This window comes from Bufo bufo, chromosome 2 (genome assembly GCF_905171765.1).
Source record: "Bufo bufo chromosome 2, aBufBuf1.1, whole genome shotgun sequence".
NCBI lineage: Eukaryota > Metazoa > Chordata > Amphibia > Anura > Bufonidae > Bufo > Bufo bufo.
In genome coordinates, this window is record NC_053390.1 from 736,526,369 (window position 1) to 736,551,814 (window position 25,446).

Below are 25,446 nucleotides of genomic sequence, written 5' to 3' on the forward strand. Positions count from 1 at the left end.
TCCATGGATTCTGTCAGTGTTTTGATCTGTTCACCATCAACATTGCGTGCAGCAGCAACCACAGCCTCCCAGACACTGTTCAGAGAGGTGTACTGTTTTCCCTCCTTGTAAATCTCACATTTGATGATGGACCACAGGTTCTCAATGGGGTTCAGATCAGGTGAACAAGGAGGCCATGTCATTAGATTTTCTTCTTTTATACCCTTTCTTGCCAGCCACGCTGTGGAGTACTTGGACGCGTGTGATGGAGCATTGTCCTGCATGAAAATCATGTTTTTCTTGAAGGATGCAGACTTCTTCCTGTACCACTGCTTAAAGAAGGTGTCTTCCAGAAACTGGCAGTAGGACTGGGAGTTGAGCTTGACTCCATCCTCAACCCGAAAAGGCCCCACAAGCTCATCTTTGATGATACCAGCCCAAACCAGTACTCCACCTCCACCTTGCTGGCGTCTGAGTCGGACTGGAGCTCTCTGCCCTTTACCAATCCAGCCACGGGCCCATCCATCTGGCCCATCAAGACTCACTCTCATTTCATCAGTCCATAAAACCTTAGAAAAATCAGTCTTGAGATATTTCTTGGCCCAGTCTTGACGTTTCAGCTTGTGTGTCTTGTTCAGTGGTGGTCGTCTTTCAGCCTTTCTTACCTTGGCCATGTCTCTGAGTATTGCACACCTTGTGCTTTTGGGCACTCCAGTGATGTTGCAGCTCTGAAATATGGCCAAACTGGTGGCAAGTGGCATCTTGGCAGCTGCACGCTTGACTTTTCTCAGTTCATGGGCAGTCATTTTGCGCCTTGGTTTTTCCACACGCTTCTTGCGACCCTGTTGACTATTTTGAATAAAACGCTTGATTGTTCGATGATCACGCTTCAGAAGCTTTGCAATTTTAAGAGTGCTGCATCCCTCTGCAAGATATCTCACTATTTTTGACTTTTCTGAGCCTGTCAAGTCCTTCTTTTGACCCATTTTGCCAAAGGAAAGGAAGTTGCCTAATAATTATGCACACCTAATATAGGGTGTTGATGTCATTAGACCACACCCCTTCTCATTACAGAGATGCACATCACCTAATATGCTTAATTGGTAGTAGGCTTTCGAGCCTATACAGCTTGGAGTAAGACAACATGCATAAAGAGGATGATGTGGTCAAAATACTCATTTGCCTAATAATTCTGCACGCAGTGTATATCTCTATTAAATACCAATTTTCCTTCCAAAAGTAAAAGAACGTTAACCTTCTCACAACACCAGCTGTAATGTAGCTATACAGAGTCGACACTCAGCCTTTTAAGCAGGCCATAAAGTATACTTTAGTTAATAGTTAAGTCAGCATCTCATCTGCGAATAGCTCTTTCCAAGTGATTACCTTTTATCAGAGCAGATCAAAGAAAATTATCTTAACTTGTTGAGAGGCCTTTGTCAGGGTCTGGTGGATATTCATTCTCATTATGGAGAGCACCTAGTATGTGTGAGGGGATATTGTAGGCCAGGCAATGCTGCTCTGAGTTATTGGGGAAAATAGATCTACAAATTAGCTTTTTTTCCCAAAAGACAGAGAAAACTAATCCTCTCTAATGACAACAGAAAAGAATTAGCTTTTTTTTTTTTCTCCAAGAAACCCATAGCAGCATTGCCTGGCCTACAATACTCCTCATGCATACTAGGCACTCTCCATAATGAGAGGGAGTACCCAGAAAACACGAATCGGACGTGAGCTCAGCAGGGAGGATGTTCCAAACATCTTGGAGAAATAAACATAAATCTTTTGTGGATAAAGGCTTGCTCAAATCCTTCTGCCTTTTCATGTCATCCCAGACAAACTCGATAACATTGAGATCAAGACTCCTTGTTCCTCTTTACGCTGAAGATATTTCTTAATATGTAGTTCTTAACTGTATATTTGAGGTTGTTATTTTGCTGCAGAATACATTCAAATTTAAACTATTAACACTTTCCACACCGGCCTAAAACATTTGCACAGAACTGTGTATATATAAGTTTTTTATGCTTTTAATACTTTTGCACAATAAAAAAAGATTATTTTTATGTGACACCACATTGTTTTTTGTTTTTTTTAAATCAATTCTGTTTATTAATAAGAAACATATCAAGTGTACAAAGTAAACAAAGACACAAAAATATGTCCATAAACAAGGTGAAATGAGAGTACATACAAAGCATATGTTCCCAGTTTCAATAAAAAACATATCTTATTTGCCTACTGGACCACCCTCCTTGTCAGCCTCATCAAGTACGGCATCTGTTAGTTGTGTCATGGGAGGAATGGAGCCGCAGGCAAACTAGGGAAGTTGGAGGGGGGGGGAAACAAGGTCTAATGAGGGGGGGGCTTGGGGGAAAGGGAGAGCTGGGGGGTAGGATAAAGAAATGTTAGCACAATACGCGTCAAGATAGGAAAGAGATGCGCTGAAGCAAGGTTGATCTTAAATGGTGCGATTAAGAACTTATGTTTTAAATAGAACCATTTTGGGGTACATATAAATTGTTAATAAACTTTTTGGAGGCGGGATAGAAGGAAAAATTAATGTCACCATTTTTATTTATTGCTTTTTTGATTACCTGTAGGTTTATATATACTTATATATATTTGTGAATTTTGGTGGTGTGAATTGACACTGTATGATACACTGTAACAACTACATTGTAAGGGTCTTCTCTCTCTTCTGACAGGACACACGGAGGCGTGTATAGATCTGTTACTGCAACATATGTTCCCTGTGACTGGTTACTTTATCAGTAGATGAGGGAGCCATAGTTGAGTCATCATCTTTCTTCCCTCATACTGTATGACCACCTAAAAGCCTGCACCCCCAGAATGCTTCAGGTCCTGATGTTTGTTGCAGTGATGGCTGAACACCCCTGTGCTGCAAGGACCTTACGATCACCGTGTACCTGCAGTATAGGAGTGTGAGACACCTAACAGTAGCAAGCTTCTGATCCGGATGCCATTTTTTGGACCTGAACTAATCTGTTCAGTAATCACCAAATAATTTTGCAAATTTTGAACTTTCACTGATGGTTTAACCCCAGCCCACTCTGTTCTTTTTAGATTTTGTTATAGTTTATGAATTACCTTTAAAATGAGTTTAGAGCTACATTTATTTAAGCTTGCACAATGATTTCTAAAAATGAATAAAGCTCTTCATACTTTCTAATCAGATTTTTGCTGCTCTTTGATGGCCACGATAGCATAGTATGTTCCATTTCTAGTTAAATAAAAAAAATCTATGGGATCTGTAAAAATAAAAAATAATTGTAACGGAAATGTCATATCTGTCATGGCACCTGTAAAGCCATTATACCACTGCGAACTCTGAGGCTAAATTTGTTAAACCATTCTTTAAAATGTCTTCTTGCTTTCTGCAGATGGATACGCTTTCTCCCAAGATGAGAATGGCATTGTCTCACAGTCTGAAGTAATCCGAGCTTATGACACCACAAAGCAGAAACCAGACGAATGGTGAAATGAAACATGTCCATCAGCTCTCTTGAGACATAACAATGAATTGTCAAAACTTCTATTCAGGTTTCAAGAAGATCTGTGGTCAAAACTGTCTCCCAACTACTGGAGGAGACAACATCGAACAAATTGTTGCTAACCATTAAAATTGTGATTCTTACTTTAAGCTTGTCAGCAAGAAGACTGGAAAGATGTTTCAGTATTATTTAGAAGGAAGGAATGCCTTGCTGTCTTAGCAATCAGCCAGTTACTTCTACTGACCATCAAAGTGCAGGGTCCCGAGTCTACGAGATTGATGACCGTTCTGCAATTCCTATCAGAAGTTAATGACCTGAGGTCCTCCTGCCTCACTGATACAGGCGCTGTTGTAGATGGTTGTGTCCAACTATTTTAATAAATATGTTTGCCAAAGAACAAACAGGTTTTTTATTTTTTTCCTGCGTCCCTGCTCCATGAGATTTCAGAGATAGCTGAAGCAGTAAGATGCAACAAGGGAAATTCTGATCCAGTCTGTATGGCACTGTCCATTCGACATTTTACACCTTCCGCCTTATTCATGCTTTTCTGTTTATCTTGTAGAGTAGCTAATGTGTCTGCTGTTCTGCACTTGCTTGTGTGTTTAGACACAAGTGTTGATGCATTTTGCTGAGGCTAATGACAGACATGTCTTCTACTTGTCGTGTGATGCGTTTCTTACTAAGTTTCCATGTTTTAGCAGTTCTATACAATTCTCCAGTAACTTCATCCACATTGTATTTGCACTATGGTCATACTACGTTTAGAAAAGTCTTTACCTGGATATATACGTTAGATGTGTGTCACCTGAATAACGCTGTATTCTTACAGTAGATGTCAGGGTAGATGAAGATCAGGCTGTTGGATTTCAACATGCCCACGCCTTCTATTGAAGCCTGGAGTCTAGCAGTGGCTTCTCTTCTCCCTGTTCAAAACACATGCATGTTCATTCAAGCAGAGAGGATGCTGTTGGGCCAGATAGCAGGTGTTCAGCCAACGAGTATCTCATGTATAGCCAACTTTAGAAAGTACTCTTTTCTGAAAAGTGTGTTTTTTTTTTGTTTTTGTTTTTTATGGGAAAATTAGAAAAATTCTTAACTGCAGGAAACTAAAGTTTTCTCTCACGTAAAAACCTTTCTTCTTTTAGATTTTTTTTTTTTTATTAGAAACCGCCCTAGAGAGTAAATTACATATGGATTTCTTTATATTACAATTTTTTGTCTGTCCTGGAAGTGCTTTTTTGATGTCACCATTTTTTCCCCCTACTAATGGCTCATTTTGAAAAATTCTTTGCTCGCGATGAACACGTTGTGAGCTCGTCAGTATTGTGCTTCTCACTATAAATAATTAAAAGTAATACAGAACTATGACTTAATAGAAAATATGCTATTTTCTTACAATTAACCAATTTCAGATATTCTGCTTGCAGCTTAGCCTCCAGTGTTGATCAAATCTTTATCTGGGCAGATATTAACATAACCTATGTAGTCATTTATCCTAAGGACAGCTCACACAATGCATATATACGTACAGTAACAGTACTGGCCAGAACAGGCTTGATTAGAATAAAAGGTTACATAAAATGATTCTAAACATAAAAAGTTATGAATTTTATTAAGAAAATGTAAAATCTTCTTAGATTGTAATTACGGTTTATATTTTTATTCCTGTAGGTGCATAAGAGATTAAAATGTAACCTGCGGTAAATGCCTATATGCTGTAATATGCAGTCAGATTATAAGTGCCTCCAGAAATGTTTTAATAAGTATATAGAGCAAATCTCTAACAGAAATTGTACAATATATACCATATTTCTCAATGCTTTGACAAAATATAGAAGAATTCAGCAGAATGGAAAAGCTTTCCTACAACTTTCTTGCCCTATATGACAAGGTGCCAACATGCAGTGCCCCCCATTAGTGCAGTACAAGCGGGTACTGCCTGTAGGGGTGCACTGTGCTGCCGGCTACCCTCCATCATAGATGTGAATTAGAACATTACTTCTGCCTGCTAAATTTCTTATAATGCTGGTGAATGTGGGAGAAGGCCCAACGGGCCCTGAATGTTTTACTGTTTGAGACTTAGAAATGTCTAATGCCAACCCTGTGCATATCATTAAAATTTTGGGTTTTAGGGAACACGGTATAATAAGATCGAATCGGATTTGTTTTAAAGAGAGAATGTGTTGGATAAATGGATTTATATGTAGCTTCTTATGTGAAAGGCGACTCCTCAATGAGGACGACCTGCCACTGTTGTTTTTTAGCAAGGACTTGTATTCCTCATGAAATAAGTGGGCGTATTTCCTTAGAATCTAGCATTGTGCCGTTCCTCTGTAGTTATATATTAAGTCCTAGACGCTCCGCTTGTCAATAGGGCATCCCCACACACTGATTGCAGTGTCACAGTGCAAACTAGTTTTGACAGCCTAATGTATTGAACTACTTTGCAATGATGTACATTAATTCACATTTCTTTGAATAGGTGCCAAATGTGGTATGTGCTGACTATATATTTAATTTTAGTTAGTCAATACACTGTATATTTTGTGCCCCATTTGGAGCCAGATCAGCACCTTTTTCTGCAAAGTTTGCTTTCGAGGAGCTGTACTAGCATTTTTAGAAAGTTTTTTAAAGTTATTTCGAACCTATTTATTTGATTGTTTTTACAGGGGAGGTCAGGAAAGGTGATTTGTGCTACTGAATATTGATGTAAAATATTTTGCTGCGTTATTTAAAAGTTGCATTGCTAATTTGCTGCCTTGATCCTCATTTGAATAAGTAAACAGCACCTATGACTGGACTGATTTTACTTTGCTTCAAATCATTCCTCTCTCTTCTGTATGAGCGTCCATCACCTGATGATGAGGTTCATTTTCCCTTTTTGTGACTTGAGCCCTTGTGGTTGAGATGAGTGTACCTGTTCTGTCTGCATGAGTTGATATTTTCAAGTATAATGTTTGACTAATGGAAACCCTGTTTCTGGTGGGTTCTGTTAATTTGCAGGCTTGCACTATGTTTTAGTACGATATTTGTTGGGGAAAGATATTCCTTAAAAACTGTTATACTTCAATCTAATTGTATTACAAATTTCTGTTTTTACAGTTTGTCCTCAGTCATTTTTGTAGAATAGGTGTTCGATACTTTGATTTTGAATAACTGTTAAATTTCTGCTAAAGTGTTCATACAATCCAGTTCTATATGTCTCATCAGGCGTAGAGAGAACACTTGCCGAGACTACTGTATGACACCTGATCTCATTCATGGGTCCTATTAATTTACATGAGATTCCCCAGATGTTGTACAATTGTCTCAACAATCTAAGAATACTTGTTGCACTCTACAGATATTTCCATGTGCAAGAATTAAAGCTTATTCCGCTCTTCCTTTGGATATATTCAAATCATTCTGATCTTCAAGAATAGGGTCCAATTCCAACATGCACAGAGGGTGCCGCTCTTGGAAACATAAGGAAAAGAGCGCAATAACGTCTTAGTCCATGCTAGGCTTTCCGAAAAGTTCAATTTATTATACTCAACAAAAAAAAAAAAACATAAACCTGTTAAAAGCATATCAAAGATAAAAGCTCAGATTTAAGCCGCCCGCTTAAATGTTGTCCTTCAACTTCATTCTTGGCACATACGGTGACCTCCCACAAGGGTTTTTAACCACCTCAATCTATATAAAAAAATGTATCATATCTTATGAAAATATATAAATGGACTCTCAAATAAAACATTTATATAAATAATTGCATAAAATCTAATAGATTGTTTTCATGCTTACATTACGTAAAAAAAAAAAAATGAAATTCAGCAATTGCAGTTTTACAGCTTTTCTATTTTTACCTAGAAGCTGTATCCTTATATCCAGGGGTATGAATCCAATAGTGCAATCTAGTTTTAACACTAGTAGGAAATATATCATTTTTAAAGATGCAAAGCCTGCGGGAAAAATGAATCCATAAAACACCCCAAACTAAAATGGAGAGCGGCATTAAATACTATAAATTCCATATGTCCTTACACTTTTTAGTTCTTATGAATACATATCATACAACTCTTCCAATCCCATTCTGCCCAAAAGGGGAAAATATAAGATGTTATTATAGATCAAAGAAACATACTGGCTACAAGCATATAACTTGGTGATTCATAAAACGGTATGTTTGTAGCCAGTAATTTTCACCAGTTCATTTTTATGTTTTTATACAATGTGATACATTTTTCATACAGATGATTGAGGAGGGTATAAAAAAAAAATCATCTGAGAGGTCAGAGTCTATGCCACAGATGAAGTCGATTTAAGGATGAAATGTAAGTCTAGAGATTGTTGGACTCGGCACTTCTATCTTTCAGATGCTTTTAACACTTATATTTGCAGGTATAATGGAACCTTTTAGAAAGCCAGTCATTATTGTGCCCTGCTGTCCCTTAAGTTTACTAAACCTTGAAGATAACCGAGCCGTGTAGTACCATGTGGAAATGCCAAAATTGCACCCTATTTTTAAAGATCTGAATGATTAAAATCTGTCTGAAGGATCCAATAAGCTGAACGGTTTGTGTAAATTCCAGCAGAGTGCAACAAGTATTTAAACTTTTTGTGATTTTGTGGGAACTGAGAAATTTCCCTTATTGTATTCAGCACCTGTCATTATATATCTTTTTGTGTGTGATGTCAAAAGTAAAAAAACATTTTTAAAAAGTTGTCTCAACTGTAACTCCCTTTATGCTCTGTCTCTTATGCATTTCTTGTTATTGACACTTTAAAAGAAGCCATGATGGAATGTTTTTTTTTTTTCTCTTGTTCTTCCTGTCATTATATATAGTTGTTTTTCACTGTATATTTTGTGTATATTCTTTATTTTTTGTTGTAACCGTACTTCTGTTTGCTGTGGATGTCTAATGGGTTGTATGGAGTTTATTCTTGATTTTATGCAGTATGTCATTCCTGCTGCTGTAACTAGACGTTTTGGTGCTGCATGACTAATGTCTCTTCTGAATGTTTTATTAATGACTCAGGTTTTATTTTTTGTGATATTTTATTTCTGAAGTGCAGTCTACATCACATTTTCTAGTCTTTCAGGCAAGCAAGGAAGATGGCACTGGTTTTTGTGTTTTTTACACATCTGTTGTCTCTCTATTAAGGAATGTGCATGGATAACGCAGTATTTTGTCTCCGTTGTTTCAATTTAATAAAAGGTATAGTTTGATCATGAAAGCGGTTCTTGTATTTTACTTTAATGTGGAAAAAAAATTAAACACATCCTACTTTACGCTTAAATTATACAACATTCAAGAATAGAGAAAACCTGTCTGAAAAAACAAGGAACAAATAGATGTCACCTGTGAGAAGCAGATCAGATTTGCACAGCATGCAACTTCTACCAACACGTTTTCAAAGAAGCAAAAAATATTTTAGATTTTTGTTATTTTTGCTTTTTAATTTTTTACAAGAGAGTTGCTTACTGATTACTCAACAGTGACCCTCTATAGATGTGTAATAATGTTTACAGTGGTACCAGAAAGTTTGTGAACCCATTAGAATTTTATCACAGTCTACTTAAATTTGAGTTAAATAGATAAGATCCTCACATAAGAGAACCAAATACATTTAAAAGGGTATTCTGATTCTATTAAGTTATCCCCTGTGCATAGGGGATAACAATATAACCATAATACCCCTTTTGTCATGCACAAAAATATATAATTTACCATGAATGTATTAGTCCCCTAAATATGCAATTAAAAAGTGTGTAAAGCTATACCCCAGCCGTGACTTCCCAATAATTATATCAAAAAGTTTATTTCATTCAATTCAAAAAGTTAAACTCCTATATAGATTCATTAATGTTGATGATTATAGCTTACAGCTAATGAAAACCCAAAAGTCAGTATTAGGGATGAGCGAATCGACTTTGGATCCAAAGTCGATTTGTGTAAAACTTTGTTCTAATACTGTACGGAGCAGGAGCTCCGTACAGTATTGAAGGTATTGGCTCCGATGAGCCAAAGTTATTGCTTCCCGAATTCTCGCAAGACTTCGGGCAAGAACTTCATAAATCAATTTGTACTGTAAAAACATTTCCCGAACTTCGGCTCATCGGAGCCAATAGATTCTAATACTGTACGGAGCTCCTGTTCCGTACAGTATTAGAACAAAGTTTTATGCAAATCAACTTCGGATGTTTCATCTGAAGTCGATTCGCTCATCCCTAGTCAGTATCTCAGAAAATTTGAACATTGTGGAAACGTTTAATATTGTAGACTCATGGTGTAACACACTAATCAGCTTATCAACACAAAACACCTGCAAAGGTTTCCTAAGCCTTTAAATGGTTCCTCAGTCTGGTTCAGTAGGCTGCACAATCATGGGGAAGACTGCTGACTTGACAGTTGTCCAGAAGACAGTCATTGACACTCTCCACAAGGAGGGTAAGCCACAAAAGGTCATTGCTAAAGAAGCAGACTGTTCACCGAGCACTCTATCCAAGCATATTAATGGAAAGTTGAGTGGAAGGAAAAAGTTTGGTAAAAAAAAGGTGCATAAGCAACAGGGATAACCACAGCCTTGAAAAGATTGTCAAGAAAAGATAATTCAAGAATTTGGGGGAGATTCACAAGGAGTGGACTGCAGATGGAGTGAGTGCTTCAAGAGCCACCACACACAGACATATCTAGGACATGAACCACAACTGTCGGATTTCTTGTGTCACTTATGACCCAGAGACAACGTCAGAAGCGTCTTACCTGGGCTAAGGAGAAAAAGGACTGGACTGTTGTTCAGAGGTCCAAAGTCCTGTTTTAGATGAAAGTCAATTCTGCATTTCATTTGGAAATCAAAGTCCCAGAGTCTGGAGGAATAGTGGAGAGGCACACAATCCAAGTTGCTTGAGGTCCAATGTGCGGTTCCCACAGTCAGTGATGGTTTGGAGAGCTATGTCATCTGCTGGTGTTTGTCCACTCTGTTATATCAAGTCCAAAGTAGGCGCAGCCACCTACCAGGCACTCCATGCTTCCCTCTCCTGATAAGCTTTATGGAGATACTGATTTCATTTTCCAACAGTGCTTGGCGCATTCCTACCCTACCGGTTTAAAAACCACGGTATTGCTGTGCTTTATTGGCCAGCAAACTCTCCTGACCTAAACCTCATAGAGAATCTATGGGATATTGTCAAGAGGAAGATGAGACACCAGACCCAACAATGCAGACGAACTGAAGCTTGCTATCAAAGCAACCTGGGCTTCCATAACACCTCAGCAGTGCCACAGGCTGATCGCCTCCATGCCACGCCGCATTGATGCAGTAATTCATGCAAAAGTACCTGACCAATTGAGTGCATATACTGCACATACTTTTCAGTAGGCCAACATTTCTGTCTTAATTTTTTTAATTGGTCTTATATAATAAATTTTCTGATATACTGACTTTTTTGGTTTTTCATTAGCTAGAATCCATAATCATTAACATTAAAATAAATACTTGAAATAGATCACTCCTGTGTGTAATGAATCTATATAATGAGTTTCACTTTTTTGAATTTAATTACTGAAATTAACTTTTCGATGATATTCTAATTTATTGAGATGCACCGGTACAGGACTAATCAACAGGCACCACAAACATCACTGCTGGGGTGACTAGTTACTGAAAGCATAGTTTCACACACTTTCTCCACATTTTTAGTTACAGATTAATCCATTTATAATCCACCTGTATATCCGCTTGTAGAAAATTAGCCGAATTCTAATTAGCATTGTTTTTATTGCATTAAGATTTGAGATTTGATTATTGAAAAGAAAATACTGTATAACATAATATCTGAAATCCAAAATTCTGGTGTAGTAGGATCTATTTTTATCATTTGTGATCATATTAAGACACTTTTTTGCGATATTATCCCTTATCCAAGTTGCCATGTCAAGTTTTTTGGCTAGAGAATGACTATATAAAATGGGGAAAAAATTCTGGATGCTCTTACATAGCGGTTGGTAAAAATATGCCAGGGAATTAAAAATTTTTATTGCTCTTGATTTACTATATATAGCATTTGCAAAAAAAAAAACTAGTAACTAGGGACGAGAGAATCTACTTCGGATGAAACGTCCAAAGTCGATTCGCATAAAACTTCATTCTAATACTGTATGGAGCAGGAGCTCCTTACAGTATTAGAATGTTTTGGCTCCAATGAGCCGAAGTTATTGCTTTGCGAGACTTCAAGCAATAACTTCATAAATTAGTTTGTACTGTAAAAAAACATTTCCCAAACTCTGTTTCAGTTCCAAGGTACCACTTTGGGAAATGTTTTTTTACAGTACAAATTAATTTATGAAGCAGTAACTTCAGCTCATCGGAGCCAGTACATTCTAATACTGTACGGAGCTCCTGCTCCGTATAGCATTAGAACAAAGTTTTTTATGCGAATCGACTTCGGATGTTTCATCCGAAGTCTATTCACTCATCCCTACTAGTAACGAAAAGAGATCAGCATTGACTTTTAAAATTTGGAATGATAAACAGTTTTCTAAATCCTTTTCCCATTGTAAGATATTAAATCAAAACTCTCATAGTTTTTTTTTTTTTTTTTGTGTATTCGATGTACTATTAGTGTATGTTGTTTCCACATGTGGGATAAAATTATGGTGTTTAGATCTTAAATTGGAGACCACCAATCTCACACTATTACTTACCGGTACTGTTGTTTTAGTCGTGTTTAATGGGATTTAACTTTTTATGTAGAAAATTAGTGGTCTCTTAGAACCCACATTTTTTAAGTCCTTTACTGCCCAACAGTCAGAAGCAAATCAACTACAGCAGTTTTTTACCAGTAGAAAAGTAAATGTTGGCTATATTATACACCTCCTATTGCATAATATTAGAAACTTCTTTGCTAAATATTGTACAAAATTTGTTGTCTCTACATAAATGTACAAAACTATATGCTCTTTATCATCCATAAGGAGATATTGTAATCCCAAATCCTGACTCAGGCCTCTCACCCAGTTAAACCAATATTCTGCGCTCTGCACTGATTAGGGGCAATCACCCAGAAACAGCTGTCAGCAGATGAGATGCTGCCTTATTTATTATCCAAGTCCCATATCAAGGCCTTTTAAAAGGTTGAACATTGACTTGTAGTATAGCTGCCTTACATCTGGTAGAATTAGAGGCAGCGCTCGAGATTGTCAATAGTTTCCAAACCGTTTTACTGTCTAAAATCAGGGCAGTTTTTATTTAGGTTTCCATCTGTTTGGAGAGGATAGGAAAAGTACTGTGTGGGCACCAGAAATGTGGATGAGGGATTGAGATGGATGGAATGTGCTGAGAATACGGAGGCGGGTGGTGATGTTACTAGATAACCAGGATCTGCTCTTGAGGAGGAAAGTCGACATACTGATCCCCCAGTAGAGGTAGAACTTGTTGCAGTGCTGGACTGTCTAGATGGAGTCCTTAGGCTAGTACTGGTCAAAATCATCGGTAGAGATTCAGGAGGGTAACTGCGTAAGGTGAATCTCATCGGCTGTTGAGATGTCTGCTTCGGTCTCAAACATGTGCAGCAGTAGACGGCAACCAGGGAGCCAACGATGATGAAGGCAATGAATATGGACCCAACAACGAGGAATGGAACATATACAGGTTCTGCAAAATAAGATTTAATTATATAGGATGATATTAAATTTAATTGTTTGCACACATAACCACAAAAGGCTCTTTGCATTCTACCATAGCTTATATGCATGTTCTGTGATATGACAAGGTATTTGCCCCACTCCTGGTAGACGTATAGATGTGTGTCCTTCCTTACCATGGCTTTTCTTTAAAATATATCAAGGTGACTGGTGCCCGGTGGGCAGCTTTTAAAAAAAATTAAGTTTTTTGTGTTTCTCTGATGGCTACCGTATGCCACTCCTCTCGAGGTATTCTGAACCAAGGTAAGGAAAGACGCATCTGTATATAAACCAAAAATGAGCAGATATGTGGTGGTTTCAGGGAGAAAGTAAGATGGTAAAGGGAAGCAAAAGGAGAGACAGAAATAAGGAGTGGTTGGAGATACATAGAGGAACGTACAGTTAACTATGGTATAAGTAAGGTTATCACTACATATTTTGGGGATTTAATAATAAATATGTTCTGCATATGTCAATTTGGTTGTCAAGTGTATGAGTGCTTGGCCATTTTTCCATTGTTCTATCACTACATATACCTATGTTACAAACACTCATATACATCCTAGAATATTTGCTAATTATGCTAGTTTTGTTTATTAATGAAAGTGAAATGATGTAACCCAGCACTTTACCTGTATTATACCATTGAAGTGAGTATTGTAGCTGTGGGTTTTCCTCATGCTCTGCACCGTACCAGCTGCCTGACTCATGTCCCATCTACTCAGTGCAAGCTGCTAAGCTACCTTAGCCTGTGAGCAGGAAGCGAACACTTTCACGCCATAAATTATGAGGCAGTGTTGTGTTCCAACATCAACACATGGGCAGGAGGAGAAACACATGCATAAGAAATGCTGAGAAATCTCCTTTACCCACACAAGAATCAAACTGCTCTTCTATGTAACACATCTGCAGCCTCCCCTCATATTTACTCCAGGTGACTGCATCTTTGGGGCACGATTGGCATGTTTTTCAAAGCCAATTCATTAAATAAAAAGCCATGAATTCACCCAAAAAGTTAGCGTTCTATATCAGAAGTAATATTTTCATATTTATCACAAACCAGAGCTGTTTAGAGCACGTTATAGCTAATCACCTTTGAAAGAAGTTACTTTGTGTCAAGAAGCACTGAAAAGGAAATCTGACCCCAAGACCAAGGTTGTACCATAGAAGCAGCCCACGTGGCCACTATTAGGCCGTTGATGAGGACTACTATGTCCTGTGTGGTAAAACCTGGAATTATGTTTGAGGGCCCTTTTTTATTTTCCCCGTAAGACTACCTTTTTATTTGTACATCACAAGGTCTTTTCATCTTTGTATACATATTGTATATATCTTTCATCTAGTGTAGCATTTTAAGAAGGCCTCATGCACTACAGGTCTGTAATGTATTGCTATAGACTCTGCATGGTGTCCCTTTGATTAGGCATGGACTGATCAAGTGGGCCTCCAAACCAAGATTTGACCTGTGTTTAGCACAACTGTAACAATTTACTGTCTCTCACTCCTGACTCCTCTACTCCAAGCAGCACCTGCTGCACCAAGTCCTGATGTCCTTCAACATCTGTTTGTTTTTTCCTATGATCTGTAATTTATGTTGTTCGTGTGTGGTCTGAATCATTCTGGGTCTTATTAGTTTAGAGGCCTGGTCTAGGGTCTAATTAATTTTTTGGGTATGTTCCAGGTTCTTAATTTGGTCAGGTCCAAATTCTGAATTAATTTAAATTTCTGTCCTTGGGGTCTGAATTAATATAATGGTGTGATGAAAAAGGGGGTCTAGAGATTTGATAGGGGGTGCATCTTTTTCTGATTATGTTGCTGCTTTTGTCTGTACAGTATCTGCATCCTTGGACTATTATTTTGGCAGTATTGTATTTGGTGCATTGGACAGCACTCTAGCTACAGCAATCAGACACCTTGGGAAGCAGCATGGCAGTGTTTAAAGATGGGTGGAGGCTACAGAAGTGAGGGTCGAAAGGTGTCTATGCAGTAAACTTTGCAGTTGTTAGTTGCATCCTTGAACTATAGGCCCGATGCAGTACAAAAGAAAAATGGATAAGTCCAGTCAGAGATGTTAAATGTCCGCAAACTGCATTATCGACAATCACAGATATTAGCACCGAACCCTGCTGGTTTAAACCCTGGACTTCATGTACTGTACAGCAGCAGTCCTAAAGGGGTTAAGGACCCGGCCAATTTTTGGTTTTGTGTTTGTTTTTTTCCTTTCTTATCTTCCAAAAGCCACAGCTTTTTAATTTTTATTCATAGTCATTTTACAGAAAAAAAAATTGAAATTGAACAAAAAGAATCCACCTAGTTTTTGGGGTTTTGTTACTATGCCGTTCACTAAGCGCTAAAAGTGACGTGCCTTATTCTTTGGGTCAGTACAGTAACAGAAATACCACATTTGTACAGTTTTTATTAAGTTTTACTACTTTAAAGATTTTTACCCATAACATTTCTATATTTCTGTCTACAGAGCTATGCGTGAGATTGTGTTTTTTTTTTTTTTTTTTTTTTGCAGGGTTAAAAGGGTATTCCAAGACTTTAATACTGATGACCTATCCTCTGTATAGGTCATTAGTATATCATCAGTCCAACACCCGGGACTTCTGCCAATCAGCTGTTTAAGAAGACGCCAGCGGCCTTTTCCATGCTGACCAAGCACAGATCCGTACATTGTAGATCGGTTGTGCTTGGTATCATGCTCAGCCCCATTCACTTCTATGGGGCTGAGCTGCACCTAAACCATGTGACCGATGAACATGTCGTCGCTGGCCTAGGAAAGGCTGAGAGAAGGCAGCGGTGCTACTGCAAGCACTGCTGCCTTCTCAAACAGCTGATTGGCGGGGCTTGAGTGTCAGACCCCACCAATCACATACTGATGACCTATCCTGAGGATAGGTTATCAGTTTTAAAATCTCAGAAAACCTCTAACTGTAGTTTTTATTGACACTGTTTTGGGGGTACATATGACTTTTATCACTTTTTATTCAATTTTTGGGGGACAAGATGACCATAAAAAGGTGAATCACGCATTTTTTGTTTTTCTGTTACCCCCATACCATGTGGGACAAGTATTTTAATAGTTTGGACATTTTTGGACGTTGGGATGCTTACGTTTATTTTTATTTGTAACAATGGGAAGGAAAATATATGAATTCTTTATATATATTTTTTTTTCTTTAATAAACTTTGTTCGTAATTTTTAGTCCCCTTAGGTGGCTTGTACATGTGAAATTCTGATCACTTGTACCATAGACTGCAATAAATACTACTGCAATGTCAAGCCATGCCACAATCATGACTTTGCAGGCAGCTTACTATGACAGGTGTGGTCATAGTAAGGCCCCAGACTGTCATAACAAACTGCCCCTTCTCTGGATAACCCCTCAGATGCTGCAATCCCTGTTGACAGCGGCATCGAGTCTAAATATCTAGGATCGACATCATCACTCGATTCTGGTCACTGCCGGCAAGATGTTCGCTTTCAGCTGGCACCTACTATGTCTGGAGTCAACCAGATTAGGAACATGTATGTGATTAAGCATTAAAGGGCTTCTGTCACACCACTAACTCTTTTTTTTTTTTTGGGGGGGGGTACTTTATAATCCCTATCCTGCCGATATATCTATAATTGTTATTAATCATTTTCGTTCTGTAGATAAGGCAAAAAAAACGTACTTTTATAATATGCTAATTACCTGTCTACCAGCAAGTAGGAGGTCTATCTTGCTGGGTAGCAGCTTCCCAACCACCCAGCCCCCCCCTCCTCCCTGATGATGACAGGGCCAGCCGCGATCTCCTCCGGCTGGTCCTGTCTCTGCATTTCAAATCGCGCGCCTGGTCTTGATTTGGCGCAGGCGCTCTGAGAACGAGGCTCGTCCCTCCCTCAGCACTCCCTCAGTGCGCCTGCGCGATGACGTAACCGAAAGAGAAGACGTCATCGGCGCAGGCGCACTGAGAGAGTGCTGAGGAGGTGAGCCTCCTCCCTCTGAGCGCCTGCGCCGATCAAGACAGGCGCGCCGATTTTGAAATGCAGACAGGACCAGCCGGAGGAGGAGATCGCGGCTGGCCCTGTCAATCAACAGGAGGAGGGGGCGTTTTTTTGCGGCTGCTACCAGCAAATAGACGCCCTACTTAACAAGTAGACGCCCTACTTGCTGGTAGACAGGTAATTAGCATATCATAAAAGTATGTTTTTTGCCTTATCTACAGAACGAATATGATTAATAACATAATGTATAGATATATCGCAGTATAGGGATTATAAGTACCCAAAAAAAAAATGAGTTTAGTGGGGTGACAGAAGCCCTTTAAGAGGTTAAAATAATCTAAATTTTATCCATAGGTTGCCAATATAGGCTACAAAGACTGTGGAGAAGTGGGAGATCTATTCCACATCTGGTGGAATCTGTTTTGAGTAAAGGTGTAACTCCTGTTTTCATTTTTTTTAAAAAGGTATTGCCGCTGCATCATTATGTATAAAGCAATCTTTAGTTTCTTCATATACCACTGTTTTGGTTGAGCTTCTCCCTTAGTTCTGTTTGTTTTGAACCCTACAATATGAAAATCTTCTCAAGATGGCTCCTCTGCCAGTTCTCTGAGGCCCAAAACTGCCCTTCCCTCACTTCCCATACTCTAAGTGCTTTAGCCAGCAGCCTTCCTGCCAGCCAATCACATTGGGCTAGTTCACATGGCGGCTTTTATCTTTGGCAAAATCCGCCCATATTCCACAGCAGAAGCCCCTCTGGTTTCTGCCCATGCTCTTTCAATTTCTTGTGGCAGACCTGCACTCGATTTAGTCCATTGAATGGAATATAAACCTGTTTCCAGTGGCGTCTATCGTGGACACTGCAACAAGAAAAGACATTTCCTTTCTTGGCATGTAGCTGAAGATAAACCCTTGGCCAATGAATGACCGCACTAATAGTGGGTGTAGAGCCTCTATCCCTACAACAGATTTAATATCAGTGGGAGCTTTGTGATAAATCTGTTGCAGGGGCTCAGACAGCCCGTGTACGTTACGTCTATGTACAGGATTAGTACAGCTCAAACGTTTGCACAAGCCTGCCACAAAAAAATACATTCTTTTTTCTGCGTGTTTTTTTAGTAGTAAAACGCAGATAAAACTTCATGTGTGTACGGATCCTTACCACAGATGTTTTTAAAAATACTGCCCCACGCACTTGTCATCTTATAATATTTACATGGATAGATCGTTACAGAGGCCTCCCCAGACTGCTGTATCCACTGTGGACGCTGCCCCTTCTGCCTACTCCCACCATCCTCTATGTGACAGTATATTGCATATTCCTGTACTGTATGGTGCTATATGAATAGTAATATATCTGATGTTTTGCTTTTTTTTTTTTCCATTTATGAATGTCATATTGCAATTTTTGTAAAGCCACATTTTAACTCCCTTTTCATTATAGGAAGGCAATTTCCACTATTTGAATGCATGACTGGCTTACTACAGCCTCACATCTGTCTAGCAGCCCAGGAGTTAACATGTCAGACCGCGGCCTGGTTTCTATAAAGTCTGCGAGGCCAATTTGACACATTCCAAGTAAAATATCCCAGAAGTCGGCCTACCGCTATGTTCCCTAACTGACTCCTGCTCACACGCAATAACAGAGGGACTATAATATCACATAATGACTTTGCAAATAATGTCCGTCCACGTAGAACGCATATTGCCCCAATCTTCAGCAATAAGCTGCAGCTCAATGCAGTCTATTCAGGGCATGGCTCCCAGTCAGGTCAATGGGATACAGGTTAAGCCCCCTTGGGAATCAACTATTGGGAAATACCGGGGGGGGCAGAAAGTCAATAAAATAAATCACTTCATATCAGAGTATAGGAAATGCTTCATACACTTATTGCCTTTGATTTAGGTTCTAGCTTCCGAACTTGTGGTACATTAGCCTCGGGGGGTACATGCCATGTCCTCGTTCTGTAACTTGAAGCTCCCGGGCCCCAATGCAGAGTCTGTAAAAGCCCCCCGCCGCCTCATCTGCCATAGATGATTTATGATACTTTGTCCTCTTATGTGACATCTTATTGAGGTCTAGGTTTTTCTGAGCGGATTTTTATGTGGGAAAAATGCTGAATAATACAGTACCGGCAAAGTGTATGAGAGTAGACAGATCTCATGTACACTTTGTGCATCGCGAAGGATGAGATCTGGGTGATGCCGAATCAAATCCGCTACAAATATCGCAAGCAATCCATGAGGATTTTGGTTTGGAAACTCAGAGAAATTTGTTTGTCAGCCCGCACCTGTGTGCAGGTAGCCTTACACTACGTTCACACTACCGTTAGGAGATCCGGCAGCCTTTTCTTGGCATAGATGCTGGTTGTCGGACGGCCAAAAAAATGCTGCATCCAGCGGTATTTGTGCGTCTGAAACCTGGCATTTATGCCAGAAAACAGCTGGATGCTATTATAGTCGATGGGCTCCAGCAGTGAAATCTGGTAGCCTGTTCCTCTGCTGGATCAGGCCCCCAGATTTCAGAAAGCACATGTGAACCTACCCTTAGAGAGTTTTGCTGACTATATGAATAAGGCTTCAATCAAACAAGGGACTAGTTCTATACTTCACCGAAGATAAGTGCCAGCAGCTTACCCCTCTCTACCTGTAGCAGTGACCTTGGATAACTGGACAATCGGACTGACCCCTATCTACCTACAAGAGTGGTGATCCTGAGGACTGTCATTGCATGGGGATGGGATGTATATATTCTGTAGATCCATATGAAAGTAGAAGAAATTTCCAAATCATCTGGAAACTGAGTTGTGGCAGAATATATTAGAATATTATCTCCTGTTGTGTTCATTGACATAATGGTTCCTTCAGGTATTACAAAGAAGGAAGTGCATGTAGTTCCCAAAAATGGACATACACCTACGTCAAGGATATCTCCTGGGCGTTGTCAATGTCCCTTTGTATAATACAAAGTTATATGCACTCCTCTTGCAACTTCAATGATCGGGGGGGGGGGGGGGGGGGAACTAATCCCAGTAGTTAACTCTTTAGTGTCACTATCAATCGTGAGGCCAGTACATTTTCACAATATGAGGCACATTTATTAAGACCCGCATTTTAGACCCGGTCTTAATAAAGCATCGTAGCTGGCGGTGGCGCAGGCGTCTCCATAACTTTGGCACATCCAGCGCCGATTCTAAATGTAAGACAGCTTCCTAGCTGGCTTATAATTTAGACTATTTTCTACGCCTGAAAAAGGCGTAGAAAATGGTAAATGAGATGTCATGTCCACTTATTTAGAACTGGTGAGGGCGGGGTGAAGTCGCAGATTGCGGTGCGACTAACTGTTGCGCCGCAATCTGCACCTGTAATATGACTAATTTAATGACTCCCTATATGCTTGATGCTAACACTGCAGTATAATATGTATCTCTGCCAAAAATCTGTCCAAAAAAGTGGCACATCAACGGTTTCTGCACTTTTTTCCAACATGCTCAACAAGGGGTCAGGGCTTGGCATAACATGGGTGGACCTTTGTGGGAAAGTGCCCAAAATTTGGTCCAATTCTATATTTAAAATACGTCTCAAAGTAAGCCAAGCAATAGTTAGTATAGAGTCAGAGAAAGGGGTCTATCCTTGCACCATATTTATCATCCATCTGAAGCCCCTGTGATGCATCTGGTGCAGATCTCTACAGCCTGTTTAAGCTTACACCATCTACAGCAGGGATCGGCAACCTCCGGCACTCCAGCTGTTCAGGAACTACAAGAATGCTTCATTCAGTTCAATGGGAATAAGAAGAACAGTCAAGGAGGTTTGCATGCTGGGAATTGTAGTTTTACTGCAGCCAGAGTGGCGAAGGTTGCTGATCCCTTTGTGGGACTTTGTATCTACAGCCCTATTATGTACAATAGCAGATCTATCTGTCTCCATGGTTACAGACTACAAACAAACCCTGTGTGTAGTCTGGTCCTGCAGCCATGTGTTACCTCCTCTCATCCATCCTAAAAGTTGGACAAAAGAAGAGGGAAAGGATGGAAAACCTAATCACAGGATTTGTTTGTAGTATGTAACCATGAAGATACATGCATAGGCCTATATAGGACCTGTAGACACAGAATTAATCGTTACTGTGCAGTATATTTTAATTTTAGATTAGGGACAGAAAATGTCTATGATGTATGAATATCCATTGATATTTGCCTTGGGCCATTTGCAGCAGTGTTTCAACTACATTTTTATACATGAGCCATATTGTACTGATGACGTTGGCAAGTTGCCTTATGTATAATAATGTATTTCTACCTACAGTAAACCCCTGTATACAGATACAACTGGGGGGCTGCTAATTGCATCTGAAGCTAATGACAGCAGCATTATTAGACACAGACATATCCGTGAGTCACGTCTACTCCCTTATGTAACCAGCTAACTATTTTACCAGTGGACCCTGTAGGCTCGCCGGTTATAGGGCATTAGAGTGTTTGAATATATGTTATAGGTATATAATAAAAGGATATTATTGTATGAAATTCAATCTAGCATCATCAGGCATAGTGCTACTTCTGTCACAGAGCTTTACATTAATGGCCCTTTGCGCTGTACATATTAAAATACACTTCAGACAGGGCATAAAACGCCCTCCGCTGGGACTCTTTTGCTGTGAAGTATTGTACAGGAGGTTGGGTGTAGTATTACAGGACTCACCCCAGGTAATTTAGTTAGAGCAGTACACATTGCTGCACAAGAAATTCTGTGCATTGCTTAACTTGAGTGGTTTTAAAGAAATTTACGACTGACTGAGGCCGTGCCAAGGACTCACAAAGAAAAGATTATTTTTTTCTAGATGATTTTTAGGATTTAGATATAAAAATATACTGTACTTGTATAAATACTAAGAGGACCTAGATCAGGAAATCCATGATACAGAATGGTGCAGTTGTTAGATGTATGTGTGTGTTGTATGCACACATAGCAGAGCTGAATTTGTCATTTAACTCTTTGGGGTTAGATAGATTGTGCACAAGGATAACTCTATATATAGACCCAGTTCGTTGAGGAGGACCACCCGCTGGACTCCAGAGCCAAAAGAGCAGAAGTTTATATGAATATGTTACTGGTTATACTGAATATTACCCCAGAATTATGAATATAAAACAGTTCAGCTCAAAAACATGACGCCTGCAGACTGGACTGCATTTTCAAAAGGATGGGTTCCCTTTAAAAGCAAAGAATATTGGAAATAATTAGAAGACTTCCTTAAAGGAACCTGTCACCTCTACTGTGCTACCCTCCCTGAGCGTTTCTAAATGTTCACTGTGTTACCCTAAACATATATATTACACTTTTAATTTCATTTGCAGATGAATTGAATAAGTATTATGCATTTTTGGACTTCCCACCTTTTATGCAAATTAACATAAGTCATATCTTACTTGTGTGACCAGAGAAGAGTCATATTTTCAAGCTCTGACTCATCTCAGGGTAATTTGCATATGTATCAAATCAGTTTTTATACACAACAAAAGCACACAGAGCTATGGGGACTGGATATTGCGGATGTGCTAGCGGCCATCTAGCAGCCCATGTCCTCAGCTCTTTACACAAAATCCAGGTGACAGGTTCCCTTTAACTCCTGCCATGCTATTTCACTGGGTATGGGCTGCCAATAGAGAGATGTCAGAGGCAATCACTAGAGATGGAAACTATTGATAGATATAAGATAGATAAATATTAGATAGATAATAGATATTGTAGATAAAGATATTAGATATAAATATTAGATAGGCAGATACATATTAGGTAAATAGATATGAAATAAATTGATATTAGATAGATATGAAGAAAAGATATGAAATAGATAGATATTAGATAATTGATAGATAATAGATGCTAGATAGAGATATTACATAGATATTAGATGATTGATAGATAATTAGGTACATAGATTAATTATGTATTTTCGATACATAAGTCTGATACATCACTTGTGCACAGCATCCTATTAATGGTAATGACTGCAGCAAAGAATTTCTCATTGAGTTGGATAAAGATGTAACAATTATCATTATTAAACTGACCATTTTTACCATCGTTAGTAATTGTAACATCTGAGAAAAATACATCAGGGCCGATGCAAATGCAGGATATTTCCCTCTACATTAGGGTCGTCCTGTGGGGAGATCACTTGCATGGCAGCTCCAAAAAAAAAAAAGGGTATAATTGCTGTCTGTATAATGGCCAAATCTGTACGTCTATGACCTGTTATTTCTTTGAGATTTATTACATTATTATTACGATATTATTATTATTATTATTTACAGCCAAGCAACCAGAGACTAGAGTGCGCTCAATGTGAGGCTGGGGTGCTTAGGACCCATTAGTAAAATTAATACTGGGGGTCCAATGTACAGCTACATGCAAATATTACCTGACCCCCATTCGCAAATCCCTAAAACCGCACCAACACATTTATTCTCAGCAGGTGCCCACTGGCTATCCTGTGCCTCAGCCGTTCTGTGGTGGAGACCCTGCCTCTGTCTCCTCAGCCACCCGATGCAACTATAATAAGGAATTATTCGTTTATTAAATAATCGACTCCGTGTTTATATGATGATAGGCTGGTTGAGATGCTGTACACTGAATGTCTGTGTGTAGTGCAGTCATGTTGCATGTGCCATTTGTGCAGGGGGTGGTGGGGGGACTAGGGGCCCACCATAAGATTTACCTGCTCCTGGGGGGGGCCATTCCGAGCCTGGGTGTGCTGGTACTTGTAGTGCCTCATCTGAGGACCTATGGCAGTGATGGCTAACCTCCGGCACTCCAGCTGTGGTGAAACTACAACTCTCAGCATGCTCCATTCACTTCTGTGGAGCTCTGAGAACAGCCAAGCAAGTGTACATCTTGGGAGTTGTAGTTTTACCACAGCTGGAGTGCCGGAGGTTAGCCATCACAGGCCTATGGTGAGTGACTCGCAGGATACTCACGGGCAGTGACTCCAGTGTTCTCCAGCTCCCTGTCATTGGTACAGCTGCCTTGTTCCAGTCTGGCATCTGACGCTGCACAACAATAGCGCAATGAGCAGGAGCCGCAACAGATAGTGGCGTCCACTGTATCAAAATCCTCCGGGCACTGGAATCCCGCCTGGTACTTGCCATCAGTGTCCACCCATCCATGACAGTACTCCCCCTGTGCCCTGGCATTACCCCAAGTCAAGAAGAAAAGCATCAAGTAGCATCCCAGTAACCTCATTGTTACTCCACTGTTGCCAGACTAAAGAAAGTGGGTGCAGCAGCAGGAATGGTACTTCAATCCTCCTAAAAATCCCCCATTGAATTTGTACTCAGGTCCATATGCATGGCCATGAAGACAGGAGGACATGTGGCACTGGAAGAGACTGTCAGATCATTCAGCCCAAGATTTGGCCAGCACAGCATCCACCTCCAACACATAGTGCTGCTCCTCTGATGGGGGTCTTGTATTGGTCTCTCAGGGCTTCATGGTCAGACTTCAGGATTTGCACCGGTGAGCAGGGTTCTTGTCATTACCCGGTGGCTCTGCTCTGTGTTCCCTGTAGCTCCAGGGCTTTGGTAGATCTGCTGCTGGTTTCTCTCACTTGCAGTCAGCCTCTGGTGGTCTCTGACTTCTGTATGGGCAGAGCAAACAGAAGCAGGTCAGAATTCACAGAGCAAATGAGTTCTTTGGAAATTCCAGGGCAGAGCAATGATTTCAGGACCCGTCACAACTGCTCTGTGTTGCCTTCAGCCAAGAGCTGACTAGGAAATCTGAGGCTGGGGTCTGTCTCAAGTTGAGGGCTGCTCCTGCCTTCTCTTATGTGCAGTCATCCTCTGGTGGTCTCCCTCTGTGAATGTCTGGCAGCCTGCTAGAGCCCCCCTGGCTGTCACTCCCAGCCTCCAGGGTCACAAGGCAGCTAATGAGAGGAGCTCCCTGCCACTCACTACTAGCCATTGTCACTAATATAGAGGCTGAGCTCGGCTTCCCCTGGGAGATGCCTCACAATGGAATCCGGCACACAAGCCCCCCTCATTACTCACAATTTATTTCTAAATGCAGCCTAATTTCAAGTGGGTTTCTGCTGAAAGAAACCTCATTCATCATTGCTGGGGCACCTTTCTATACATTTACTACAGCCTATACTAAAGGGTATATATATATATATATATATATATTTCATCCGGCTGATAGTGCTCTCATTGGATTTGTGGCTCCCTGCTATGAATGTTTAACTAATCTCTCATATCCATTTATTATGGAAGCTCGAAAATGAATGGAAATGCTA

The 25,446-nt window shown here is 39.8% G+C and overlaps 2 protein-coding genes across 5 annotated transcripts in view; one reads left to right on the top strand and one right to left on the bottom strand.

Moving 5' to 3' along the window:
• ATP8A1 (ATPase phospholipid transporting 8A1) overlaps positions 1-4,864 on the top strand; it is a 209,591-nt gene extending 204,727 nt beyond the window's left edge. For all 4 annotated transcript variants that reach the window (XM_040418921.1, XM_040418923.1, XM_040418922.1 and 1 more), the window contains one exon: positions 3,384-4,864. In XM_040418921.1, the coding sequence (XP_040274855.1) occupies positions 3,384-3,481 (98 nt within the window). In that variant the 3' untranslated portion in view covers positions 3,482-4,864. The remainder of the gene's footprint in view (positions 1-3,383) is intronic.
• Positions 4,865-12,696: 7,832 nt separating this feature from the next.
• SHISA3 (shisa family member 3) lies at positions 12,697-24,450 on the bottom strand. The gene is made up of 2 exons (XM_040420551.1): positions 24,134-24,450; positions 12,697-13,130 (listed from the first exon to the last, which is right to left on the bottom strand). The coding sequence occupies exons 1-2, from the start codon at positions 24,396-24,398 to the stop codon at positions 12,697-12,699; spliced, it is 699 nt and encodes a 232-aa protein (XP_040276485.1). The 5' UTR covers positions 24,399-24,450.
• Between the last annotated feature and the right edge of the window lie 996 nt (positions 24,451-25,446).